The 13,167-nt window shown below is 39.9% G+C and overlaps 1 protein-coding gene across 1 annotated transcript in view; it reads left to right on the top strand.

Moving 5' to 3' along the window:
- FBN2 (fibrillin 2) overlaps positions 1–13,167 on the top strand; it is a 260,908-nt gene that overhangs the window by 208,361 nt on the left and 39,380 nt on the right. Inside the window, exons 37-45 of the mRNA XM_059174478.1 lie at positions 2,603–2,764; positions 3,474–3,542; positions 3,941–4,066; positions 5,504–5,629; positions 6,218–6,370; positions 9,483–9,551; positions 10,341–10,466; positions 10,664–10,789; positions 11,239–11,364. Coding sequence (XP_059030461.1) covers positions 2,603–2,764; positions 3,474–3,542; positions 3,941–4,066; positions 5,504–5,629; positions 6,218–6,370; positions 9,483–9,551; positions 10,341–10,466; positions 10,664–10,789; positions 11,239–11,364 — 1,083 coding nt within the window. The remainder of the gene's footprint in view (positions 1–2,602; positions 2,765–3,473; positions 3,543–3,940; positions 4,067–5,503; positions 5,630–6,217; positions 6,371–9,482; positions 9,552–10,340; positions 10,467–10,663; positions 10,790–11,238; positions 11,365–13,167) is intronic.

Raw genomic sequence — 13,167 nt, 5'->3', positions numbered from 1 at the left:
ATTCTAACGATGGTGGAATTAATCATAGAAGCCAAATGCCAGGCTGCAAGTTTTCAGAGACCAACATCCTAGATGAGATTTTTCAAATTCAAGAATCAAAGAGTGAGTGAATAGTAGACCATCTCTAGACACAGGAAATATGATTCTCATCTCTTAGTAGGAAGAACCTCAACATGCAGTATTTAACAAGTACTTGAGTCATCCCTCCTAATCTTTTATACCCCAAATTTAATTGACACAGGTAAAAGGTACAGGTATTTAGACAAAGGTTATTAAAAGAAAATATGTCATGTAGAAAGATCACTGAGATGACTATCCTAACTGGTGTTGATAAATCCAAAAGTGATTTTTTTTTTAATTTATGGAGCAAAGAAAACAGCTGTCCTCTCATCACCAAAGTGAGGAGCTGTCACAGTTTTCAAAAATGTCTTCAGACATTGTGTTTTAATGATGCAAGAAAAGTAATGCTAAGCTGGAAGCTATTATAGATGTGTTTGAAATGTGTAATCAGTTTTTACAAAGTGGATATGTTTTAGGTTCATGCATGGCAGCCAAAGGGCAGGTATTGTGTTTATAGGACCATCTCAGTCATGTATCTCTCCAAAACCAAGAAAATCTGTAACAAAAATTTGAATTAGAGATGATTAAGTTGTTACTAGAATTTTGTTTCACTGTGCTTTTTTTTCCTGTGAATTATTTTCTAAGTTATTATAAAAAATTGAAAACTTCCTTTTGATGCAGATGATAAATGCCAATGACTATATTTCCTGATATGGGGGGCTAAAAAATATGGATACTGTGAACCAGCAGTTTCTCCGCTGGCTCTAGGTGGCAAGGAAAGAAACTGACAGACCCATTCACAGACATGGGTAAAGACATTGACTGCTACAGTACTGGTGGTAGCATGGACTTCAAAACCATTTCTGGAGAGTAGATAGATTGAAAAAGAATGACAATTGGCCACCCTACAGAGCTGACAGATTGCATATAATAAAAACGGAATGAGACCTATGACAAAATACCATTTATGGAAATTTAAAATGTGCTCTTGAAACCAGAATGCTCATTTTACAAGAACACAGAAGTAAAGTTATTATTAAACACGTTCAGATGGTTGGTTAGAGGACGAGGAGAAGTAAGAGAGCGGAGGAAGGGCAGGAGGAAGCATGAATGCATGCAAACCTAGTAAGAGCAGGACCAAGGCTTAGTTCATCTCTCTGTACCTGCAATTAAGCAACAAAAACAAAGAAAAGAAAAGAAAAGAAAGAAAGAAAGAAAAGAAAGGAGGGAGGGAGGGGAAGGAAAGGAAAGGAAAGGAAAGAAGGAAGGAAGGAAGAAAGAAAGAAAGAAAGAAAGAAAGAAAGAAAGAAAAAGAAAAGAGAGAGAGAGAGAAAGGAAGGAAGGAAGGAAGAAATTAAAGGCTTTCCAAGTGATTCTCATGAACAATCAGGCATGAAAGCTACATTGTAGGCCATACTGAGTACTTGAGATTATACTCTTGACTGAGAAGGTAAACTGTTGGAAGTACTTCTGAAGGGTTACTGTGGGTATGGGGTGGGGGGGGGGGGCTGTCAGCTGTCATCAGCTCAAGGACTGAAGTCAAGAGTTGAGTTAGGAAACCATTGCAGTGGTCCAGGAGAGAGGTGGCAGTGGTTTGGTTCAGACTGTGGTGATGGGGGCAGTGGTGAGAGGTCCCATTTCAGATACGGAAGTGACTGACCTTATTACTAGATTGAATACGGGATGACAGTAAGGAATCAAAGACTGACTCCAAGGTTTAGGGCCTGAGCAACTGAAAAAAACGGAGCTGTATTTATTGAAAATGCCAAAGACCCAAGAGAGGAGTGGAGTATGTTTTATATGAGGAGGAAGGAGGATCAAGAGTTTGATTTTAGATGAGTTAACTTTAAAGCAACTATTGGATATCTAAGGGGAGAAATCAAACAGGCAGCTGGCAGAACGGCCTAGGGTTCTGGGAAGAGATGAAAAACAGAAATGTTAATTTGAGAGTTCTGAGCAAAAACATAGGATTTGAAGTTATGGAACTAATGATCTAGATGATAATTATGGATCGAAAGCTGGGAAAGAATGAAATTCTTTGATGTCTTAAGTATCCTCTCTAAAGTTGTTACTGACTGCGTTGCCCAAAACTCTCAAAGGTCTCTGTGCAAACTGAACTGAAATCAGATAATGGGGCGGGAAGGAAGGAGATAGGGTTATTGCTATTTCTTTGATAGGATATACAACTTTAAGCTGACTTCTCTGAGATTTTATTTCCATTTTGATAAACTCATGATACCAACTGATTATGACAAAAATTTCTTTCATTCCTATTAGTGAAGATCCAGAAGTTCCCCAAATGAGCAGTTTCTCATCATCTTGTTTAGTCTGTGATCTGTATTGATCTCTAAATATAGGAAAGTCCCATTTTTACTCATTCCTACAACACAATCTTGAAAAGATTTAAAGCAAGAGATTGTTTTGTGTGAGAGGTGAAGATGAACATTTCACATTCATGTGTAGAATCAGAACTTCATCCTTTGCATTGCCTCTCCCCAAAAAGGCATTCTTACTAAGTTTAAGCTCCTGTGTTGCTCTGCAGACAACCGAGTGGGCAATTGCTACCTGAAGTTCGGGCCTCGAGGAGACGGGAGTCTGTCCTGCAACACCGAGATTGGGGTTGGCGTGAGCCGCTCCTCCTGCTGCTGCTCCCTGGGGAAGGCCTGGGGGAACCCCTGCGAGACGTGTCCCCCTGTCAATAGCAGTGAGTAGGGCTCCACATAGGAGCCAGGGAACAAAGTGGCTGCTAAAGACTCACTCATTTTCTTCTTGTGCTGGGGGAGGGGGCAACGGTGAGGGGGAAGAGTGTGACCTTGGGCTGCTTTCAGGGATGATGCTGGAACCAGCAAAGAGGGTTTGATAAAAAAGGAATTGGAAATGCTCTCTTTTTAATGTTTTTCATGATATGATAAAAAGAAAAAACCATTGTTAACCCTATTCCAGTGTGAATGGTGGCATTGTCAGTCCTCCTTGGGATCACAAAGATCATTCCTGGTTCTTCTCAGGGATTGTTGTAGTTAGGGTTCCTACACGTGTTGTACTCCTCAAGTCTGTTGACTGTGTCTGTAGCTGAAACATGTGTTCTTAGATAGACACCCATGAAACTTGGGAATGGTTGAGTCAGTTTATTAACTAGCCAAATAAGTTGTGTATTAAACTTTCTGTTTTAGAAGCTTTTTTCTTTAGCCAAAAACACATGGTTTTTGTTATTCTATTGTATGTGTAACTTGTGAAGTAGTGACTTTACTTCAAGTAAACTGTAATAAAGACTTAAATGTATTTGAAAGGGCACTAGAGAATGGAGTTTACTCCTCTTAGAGTGTGTTTTGAGTCTGGCAACTGCAAAATGCTTCTTCATTGTCTCAGCCCCTTGAACACTGGTGTCAAATCTTTTCTCTCCCACTGTTTTGTAGCTGAGTATTACACCCTGTGTCCCGGAGGTGAGGGCTTCAGACCCAACCCCATCACAATCATCTTAGAAGGTGAGTGCACCTCTAATTGTCATCCAGATTTAAACAATATAAAGAGAAAAGCTGGCATAAAAGTTAGTGTGGGGCAATCTAAATAAGATTATTTTCCAAAATGACAGTGGGACAGCTGGTTACCAGGTTTCCGAAGAACCACTGGTAACTGGGAAAGATAGGACCCATGACAGTGATTGGATGTCTGATTGCTCTGCAGAGAAACTCTTGTCCCCAGCTTGTTTTAACCAGTCTTCTTGGGTTTTAGCAAATTTGGATGACAAAGCAAATTATCCATGGTCAGAAGAAACATAAGGCATGGAAGTCTCTGCAGGTCATACAGCATCACACATGGGAGGGCTCTAACAGAAACCTTGATGGTGGTACTTGCTGTGAGTGAGCTGTCTGTCCTTCCGCAGATATTGATGAATGCCAGGAGTTACCAGGTCTCTGCCAGGGTGGAAACTGCATCAACACTTTTGGAAGCTTCCAGTGCGAGTGCCCGCAAGGCTACTACCTCAGCGAGGAGACCCGCATCTGTGAAGGTGAGCTGCATGGACACCTTCAAGTTGTTAGCACTCTTTAGAACACAGTTACTGTTAGCCTTGTTCATAACTTTTATCTTGTCCTAGCCTTGCTGCTCAGTTGGACAGTGAGAGATAAATTAATTTACAGCTTAGACACTATAATTTACTGCAATTTTTCTCTGAGTGCATGGATTGGTTATAAATGGGGAAAGCTGGAGTCATGTGAAAACATCAGTATCAAATAAGCTATTAGATCAAATATGGATAAGAGTTCTATTTTACATACAGAAAGTAGGTAAACTAGAATGCAACTACTAAGTTACTACTTTTCAGTAATTTTTAAATGTCAGGAGGCATCGTATGAAGACGTTCAAAGATGATGCTGATGCCTTTCTTGCTTCTATCCCCTCACTTCTCTGTCTCCTGCTAGACAGGGAACTTCTTGACGCAAGGTCCACATCTTAGTCATCTTTCTAGCTGCAGGTTCTAACTTACAGAAGACTCTTGGGGTTTATTTATGGAAGGAATGAATAAGTTTTTCTAAAAATGAACATTAAACGTGCAAATATAATTTTTTCCATTATAACCTTTCCTTTAGAACACATTAGATAAATGTTTCTAGAAGAAATGTGGTTTTGTAAGGAGAATAAACATCAGCTGCACTCCTAGAATCCCTGAATGGCTGCTAACTTGAAGGGAGCTATGCAGAGTAAGACTTGCCTCAGAATCAGACCTGTAACTACAGGGAACAAACTAATGGTTGCCAGAGAGGGTTAGCATGATGGGTGAAGGGGAGAGGGAGGTACACAGCATAAGGAGTATGATCACTGATATTGAAATAGTGATGGAACAGGACAGACAGTAACTTTGTCGTGAGCACGGCATAACATAAGAACTTGTCCAATCACTGAGTTGTACAGCCGAAATTAATGTGATGATGTATGTCAGCTCTCAAATTTATGAAAAAGATAAAGGCTTTCCTAACTGCCTTCAGTTTAAAGTTAGCATTAAACTTTAGTTTAAATGACAGAAGAGGACAGCAAGCATTATAACACTTCCATTTGAAGAATGTGAAATTTCAATTAAAAAAATAGGAGTGCCTGTAGACCCAGAGTGATCAGTGCCTAGTCACACAGGTGGGCACTCTGTGTAAGGGTGTTGGGCTGGGGGCGGCAGGAATATGGGCGCCTTTTGTATTATTTTTGCCACTTCAGAAAAAATTTCTTCTGATCACCTCGATTTTTGAATATTGGCTTTTTTTTTTTCTTTTAAAAAAAGACATACTTCGTTTCAGGTCAATGCATATTTTGGGGTCTTTTCTGTAGAACTGCTTTAAATTCTAAATTTTTTTAAAGTATGGCTTTAAAAAGCCATATGTTTTGTTTAGTAGCTTAAATGCTGTAAATTCATGATACAATAGCTGTATGACTTAATGTGTCTCCTTGCCTATTGTAGATATCGACGAGTGTTTCGCACACCCTGGCGTGTGCGGGCCCGGGACGTGCTACAACACACTGGGGAATTACACCTGCATCTGTCCACCTGAGTACATGCAGGTCAACGGAGGCCACAATTGCATGGGTATGTGAGGCCTTGGACAGGGGTGAGGTGACATGCTCACTCACTCAGGACTCAGTAGGATTGTTCAGAAAATTTGGCAATTTAAGAATTTATGAATGATGAAGTATTCCACAGGCTTATAAAATTGTGGCTCTGCATCATTCATTTGGGCTTGAGATCTGTATTTCCATGATCCAAAGCCCGATTCTGAGACACAAAATGTCACCCAGTGTGACACTTACCTATTTCTAAATAATTTGTTTTCCATTCATGTCAGGGGAATATTATTTTACAAACAGAACATTTACAATTTAATAATTGTATTACTTTAAAAATTAAATCAGTGCCTTTGAGTAGAGAAACGAGTATCTGTTCATTTTGTTTGCCAAGAAAATTATAAATGGAAATCGCTTATCTGAAAATGGGAGAGATCGAAGTTAATCTATGCATGATTTATGTTCAACTTAAAGGAATATTTTAAGTTGCCTCCAGATGGCTAAAAAGTACTTCGGAGTTATTAATCAAGAAAGCTTGGTGTCTCCAGGTACATGGATTTCATGAGTAGCTGCTTCCTGCTCTGACTAGTGGGCTTGTTTTTCTGTTACATAGACATGCGAAAAAGCTTTTGCTACCGAAGCTATAACGGAACCACTTGTGAGAACGAACTGCCTTTTAATGTGACAAAGAGGATGTGCTGCTGCACGTACAATGTGGGCAAAGCCTGGAACAAACCGTGCGAGCCGTGCCCGACCCCAGGAACAGGTAAGCGCACAGCTGAGCTGCTTCTGCAGGCCCAGCTGGTGACACGTGTGTGTGACAGCTGAGTCCAAGCCACTGTGTGCTAAAACCAGACATGTTCGGTTCTGAGAATACACAAGGGCATCAAAGGTCATAGGACGCCATGTCCCAAGTGGCCCTTTTTGGGGTTCAAATACAAATTTCTGAGGTATCTTTTGAGGAGGCATCTAGATCCTGAAAATAAGCCCCACTGCTTAAGAGTGAATGTGTAGAGCATCGGTCCCTTTAAGTTCATTATTTTATAGTGTTCTGGTGAATTATTCAGTTACTCATTGGGCAGGTACTTACTGAGCAACTGTCATGTGTCACTGTGGTCAACTTGGAAGGTGTCTTATTTTGATTTAAAACCTGTGGTAATTTCAAGTCTATCAAATTCACTAGGTATTGTTTCGTTTCCATCTTGAAAAATCCCTCCAAAAATGGATTTGAAGAGCAGACCTCACATGAAAGCAGCCTCTAGCCAACATGTTTTCTTTTTTTTTCTTTTTTCTAAAGATTTTTATTTATTTATTTGACAGACAGAGATCACAAGTAAGTAGAGAGGCAGGCAGAGAGAGAGGAAGAGAAGCAGGCTCCCTGCTGAGCAGAGAGCCCAATGCGGGTCTCAATCCCAGGACCCTGGAGATCATGACGTGAGCTGAAGGCAGAGGCCTAACCCACTGAGCCACCCAGGTGCCCCAACCAACATGTTTTCTTATACATATGTTTTCCCCCAAACTTACCTGAAATTTTTAGGCAGAAAATAAAACTGGTCTTTACATGGTAAAATTTTTCTCACAAACTAGAAGATAATAAATTGCTATGAGAGCAAAAAGAAAATGAATGCCTTAAAATTGTTGCTTATTCGGGTTCATTTATGATGTAGACAGTTACTTTCATTATTTGTAGACCCTAAGCACTGCACCAGTCAGACAAACAAGAAACAATGATTATGCGTTTGTTGCCGAACATTGCTTAGGGAACACATATTCAAATGTGTTGCTATAATTAATGCAATAATGAAATGAAAATAAGGAGAAACAGGAAAAGTGACATAGGGATCCTTTCTTGGGGACTCTGATTCAGTGGATAAATGGATTTTCTAAACTAACTTGCCGTAGTTGTACTCCGAAAAAAAACAAATGGAAATGTTTTTATGATTCTGTAATTTAAAAACTCCCATCAGTTAGAAATTGAAGATCACTGGGTTGGGGAATTAAATATCACTTTTTGGTTTTTTATTGTTGTTGTTGTTTTTATTTATTGATTTCGGGGGGGGGGGGCGGAGAGAGCGCACAGTGGGGAGGCAGAGGGAGAGGGAGAGGAGACTCCGCCCTGAACAGAGAGCACGATGTGGAGCTTGATACCTTGAACCCAAGATCATGACATGAGCCAAAATCGAGAGTTGGACACTTACCTGACTGAGCCACCCAAGAGCCCCTAAATATCACTTTTTGTAAGAAGTAAAGGCCTTAGGCGGAGGACATGTCTGCATTTATATTCAAGTTCTTCCACTTATTATCTGACCTCATGTAGATGATTCCTCCTTTCTGAAACTGATTCCTCATATACAGAATAGATGATAAATTAGAAATGAGAGTAACTAATTCATATGGCTCTATAGTAAATGAGAGGACGCATATAAGTTACAATTTATGCATCACCAGACTCTTACAAACTACTGAATCGAGCATCTGTCATGTGTCTCTGTGTATGTTGTGAGTGCTGAGTTGAGCTTTGGTAGATGCAGCACACAGAGCCCCTCCCTGATAGCATGTCACATATAGTCTGCTCTTCCTGCTTTACCTAACAGTGTTGTCAGGAGTTTTACTCATGTGTGTTGCTGTGGGCATCAGAAGCGATCTGCTTCTTAAAAAATGAGAATTCTCTTAAACTTCTATTAGCTTGGTGAATTATATGATAGGAGTAACTGTTTTAGTCTATTTTATGCTATGGTGCATTATTTCTGATGCGTCAAATTTCACATTCCAACAAAATAGACATTTATGTTTAAAAAGATGAGATGATGGGGTGCCTGGGTGGCTCAGTGGATTAAGCCGCTGCTTTCAGCTCAGGTCATGATCTCAGTGTCCTGGGATCAAGCCCTGCATCGGGCTCTCTGCTGAGTGGGGAGCCTGCTTCCCCTTCTCTCTCTGCCTAACTCTCTGCCTACTTGTGATCTCTGTCAAATAAATAAATAAAATCTTTAAAAAAAAAGATGAGATGATATGCCTGGGTGGCTCAGTTGGTTAAACCACTGCCTTTGGCTGAGGTCATGGTCCTGGTCCCAGAGTCCTGGAATTGAGTCCCATGTCAGGCTCCTTGCTCAGCAGGAAGCCTGCTTCTCTCTCTCTCTGCCTCTGCCTGCCACTCTGCCTGCTTGTGCGCTCACTCTCGCTCTCGCTCTCTCTCTCTCTGACAAATAAATAAATCTTTAAAAAAAGAGAGAGAGAGACAAAATTAGTGTCTCATTCATTATTCATTGTTCATCTGTTTCAGACTAAGACAACTATTTTTGGATGCCTGTGCTTTTGTGCAATTTGTAATCCCTTTTTTTTTTTTAAGATTTTATTTATTTATTTGACAGAGATCACAAGTAGGCAGAGAGGCAAGCAGAGAGAGAGGGGAAGCAGGCCCCTCTGCTGAGCAGAGAGCCCGATGTGGGGCTTGATCCCAGGACCCTGGGTTCATGACCTGAGCTGAAGGCAGAGGCTTTAACCCACTGAGCCACCCCGATGCAACCTGTAATTCCTTTTTAAATTTGTACTTTAACCTGGTTTTTTGATGTATATAAATTAGATCATTATTAAAGATCTGCATATCCACAGAACAAAAGAATTTAAATGCCTACAGTAAATATTTTGAATCTTGTAATATTCACTTCTAACATCAGAGCATTAAAAAGTTACTGAGGGTAATAATGGTAAAGAATGACTAGAATCTGCTTCTGGCAGAAGCTGGTAATACCGAGTAAATATAATTGAGATTAAAATATCGTTATGAGTAATATAAAATATATTTGTCAGTACAAGTATGTAAAATGTTATTTGAAAGGAGTTTGAGAATTTTAAGAGTGTATTTGCTTTATCTTTTAAAGCTGACTTTAAAACCATATGTGGAAATATCCCTGGATTCACCTTTGACATTCACACCGGAAAAGCTGTTGGTAAATTTTCCAGATTATTTTTGTTTTAATATATATAGGTAGCATTTTGTAAAAGTTTCTCTGGTGTTTTTAAAGCTTAAAGTGCCATAAAATACAATAATTTGGAGTCTGATCTAGTACAGTTAGACAGGAAGGAACTAACACATTTATAGCCTCTACCATGTTAATAAGGGTATTACTCTGTCAACATAGTTTGGTGATTGGGTTATAATAGTTGTAGGACTGTCTCAAGATTTCATACATATCAAGCTAACACCTGAGTTTTTCTTCTCATGAATATTGTATTACATGACTCTAAATTATCCATTTTATTGTACCCTTTAGTTGCTCTTTTTATAACTATATACTTACATTTTTGGTGTATTTTTGCAGGATCCCTTCCTACTGATCTACTTAGGAATTTGCAGAATTATCAATTATACAAATCATTTTCTTCTGAATGTTGTTCAATTTCTTTCTATTGTTCATTGTACTTTTTTCCCTCAAAGATAAAGTAAGCAATATAATTTAGGAAAACTTAGCTTTCTTCATTAGATGAATAGCAGCAATTATTAGGGGATCCTGAAACATAAATTGAAGAGGAAGCTTGATTCCCTAAGAAGTTTATTTGGTACATTGACACTAAGAATCACTTGGTGTTAGTTGATCGGCTACAACACTCTGGAATTTATTTTTGTGATGCTGAGTGAGTGTTCTCATTCCAGCATACATGTAGCACTGTCCAAGGTTTTTAATGGTAAATATGTTAAGCAGAACTGCATATATGTGACTGAATCTGTTCACTTTCAGACATTGATGAGTGTAAAGAGATCCCGGGTATTTGTGCAAACGGCGTGTGCATCAACCAGATTGGCAGTTTCCGTTGTGAATGCCCCACGGGGTTCAGTTACAATGACCTGCTCTTGGTCTGCGAAGGTAATCCGAATGACACATGACCCCCAGCCAGATGAGTTCAGTGAACACAAATGGGTTTTAGATGGTCTCCTGATTTGTACAGGGTCTTCTGAGGTACTGAGCAGTATTGAGGAGTGGGTCACCACACGGGTGAAGTGAAGTGAAGATGATACTCAAGCAATAAGGAGGTCCTCACCTTGGCCTTGTTACTCTTGCAGACATTGACGAGTGCAGCAACGGTGACAATCTGTGTCAGCGGCATGCAGACTGCCTCAACAGCCCGGGCAGTTACCGCTGTGAGTGTGCAGCTGGCTTCAAGCTCTCCCCCAATGGAGCCTGCGTAGGTGAGAGGCCACGCCCCACACCCTCCCCAGCCCTCCTCCAAGCAGCTGGCCATGGTTTCCTCTTGTAACCTATTCTCAGAGAGAATTTTGACAAGATTTTCTAAATAAATCCTTTCGTTCCTATTGAATCTATTTCGCCATATATTTTAGATTAATTTGTGAGGAAAAAAATCCCTTCAGTGGATTTTCCTAGGATTAGACCTAAAATAAAATAGTATCTTTGAGATACTAATCAGCATAGAAAAATGGCCCAATTCTTTTTTGTTTTGTTTTTGTTTAAAGTCGTGGATATTTTCAGGCCTCACTTCTTTTGATTCAGCTGTTGTTATGGTTCATTTTCAGCCTGTCTGTAATAATTAATAGCGGGTTCTAGAAACAGGCCTGTGAAAATATGAAGGAATCTTAATAAAAATCAGACATGTGTAACATGTGTTTTATTTTTGTTTTAGATCGCAACGAATGTTTAGAAATTCCTAATGTTTGCAGTCATGGCCTATGTGTTGACTTGCAAGGAAGTTACCAGTGCATCTGCCACAACGGCTTTAAGGTGTCCCAGGACCAGACTATGTGCATGGGTAAGAAGGAGGACATTAGTTCAGGAGGGCAGTGAATTGAGACTCCCAAGAGCTTACAGGTTGGCCACTTGCTGTGAGTAACTCCCATGCCTCTTGTCAGAAACAGTCTCACAACAAGTTAGCTCTATTAAACGGCTTATGCCTTTATTCAATGGAAAATTTGTGAGCAGGGACACACCACAGTATGTTCTTTGGTTCACTGTTTACAACCTTTTTGCTCAGATGCCTTCACACGCTTCTCAAGCACTCTGGGACACTCAGGGTTCTGTGGAAATCACCACAGTCACCAGCTATCCTTTACCCTTCTCTGTTCCTGCTCAGAAAACATTTCCAGCTGCAAGAATATAAGGGAGTAAGAGTAGTAAGAGCAACAGTATTGAAATACTGTCACACACATATGTACGTTTATATGCTTTTCCACCAAATCACTGAATACATGGGACTTACTGGCTGCTTTTGTGTTTTAACTCTTAAAAGCATGTTTAGAAGCAAATGTAACAGAACTCTAAAATGTTCCAGTAGCTTGTGTAATGGTTAGCTGAGCAGTAATAGTGTTCAGTAAGTACTTGCTAAGCCGACACATGAGGAGATTTGAAAGGTGGATGGGCTGGCCACCTTGCAGCCCAATCTGGGAACTCAGCGTAAATCCTTCAATCTGATGTCAACAACAGGCTATATCTCAGGCAAAAGAGTTCTCCATGCACTGCACTTGAAAGAGGAAAATTAAATTTAAAACTTGGCTATTTATAATTAGCACCTTCTCGGTTTAGAAAAAGCTGAACTCGTGCATCTGCTATTTTGAAGTTGAAGATATTACCTGTATGAATGGTAAATCAGATTTCAGTACTACAGGACTAGGTTTCCTTTATGACCCATCCATACCTCAAGACCACCTGGAGAACTAGCCATCTGCTGTCCTTGTAAGACTTCAGCTGTGGCAGTGGGGAAAACTCTCCAGGGGATGCTTGTACAACAGACAAATGGAGGATCTAGCACTCTTTGCTTGAACTTTCTGAGAATGCTTGCTCATGGTGCTTCTCTTGGCTGTACTCTGTGAGAGAGAGAACATGATTTTTGCTAAAAAATATTTGAGGTTTGATTCAGAAATTCATATGGAGAAAACATGCCCTCAATCCTAATAATTAATTTATGATAAAAGTCAGCGAGACTCAAAAAAAAAAAAAAAAAGTCAGTGAGACTCCTTGTAATCTCTTTTTTAAAAAGATTTATTTGAAAGAGATCACAGGTAGGCAGAGAGGCAGGCTGTGGGTGGAGGGATGGGGGTGGGAGCAGGCTCCCCGCTGAGGAGAGAACCCCATGCCACCGATCCCAGGCCCCTGAGATCATGACCTGAGCTGAAGGTGGCTGAAGGCACTGAGAACCTAGGTGCCCCAATAACCTCTCTTAAACAAAGCTTTCTTTCTAAGGAACAGTACCCTTTTTTGCACAGAAGAGTTCCAAGAGCCTAGAATTCATTGTCTAGGGAATCTGTTTTCTTATATGAGGATGACCTTTCTAAATATATTTTTAATTCCATTTTTTAAAGGCTTATAATAATACTGAGTTCTAGTGGACTTCTTATTTGGATTCTATTAATTCATAAAATTCAGGAAACTGAAATCTACCTTTATTATACTGATCAGATTAGGGTGTGTAAATTTCTGAGGGAGTGGTGTTGATAATGATTGAATAGAACAAATTGTTTAGTGTTTCAAACAATTGGTTTCCTTACAGTTGACAAGCAAACCCATTCATTAAAGCATCTGCATTAAGGGAATGCTGGCTTAGCATACTCATTTCCCT

This window comes from Mustela lutreola, chromosome 5 (genome assembly GCF_030435805.1).
Source record: "Mustela lutreola isolate mMusLut2 chromosome 5, mMusLut2.pri, whole genome shotgun sequence".
Lineage (NCBI taxonomy): Eukaryota > Metazoa > Chordata > Mammalia > Carnivora > Mustelidae > Mustela > Mustela lutreola.
This window is presented reverse-complemented; position numbering and strand designations above follow the sequence as displayed.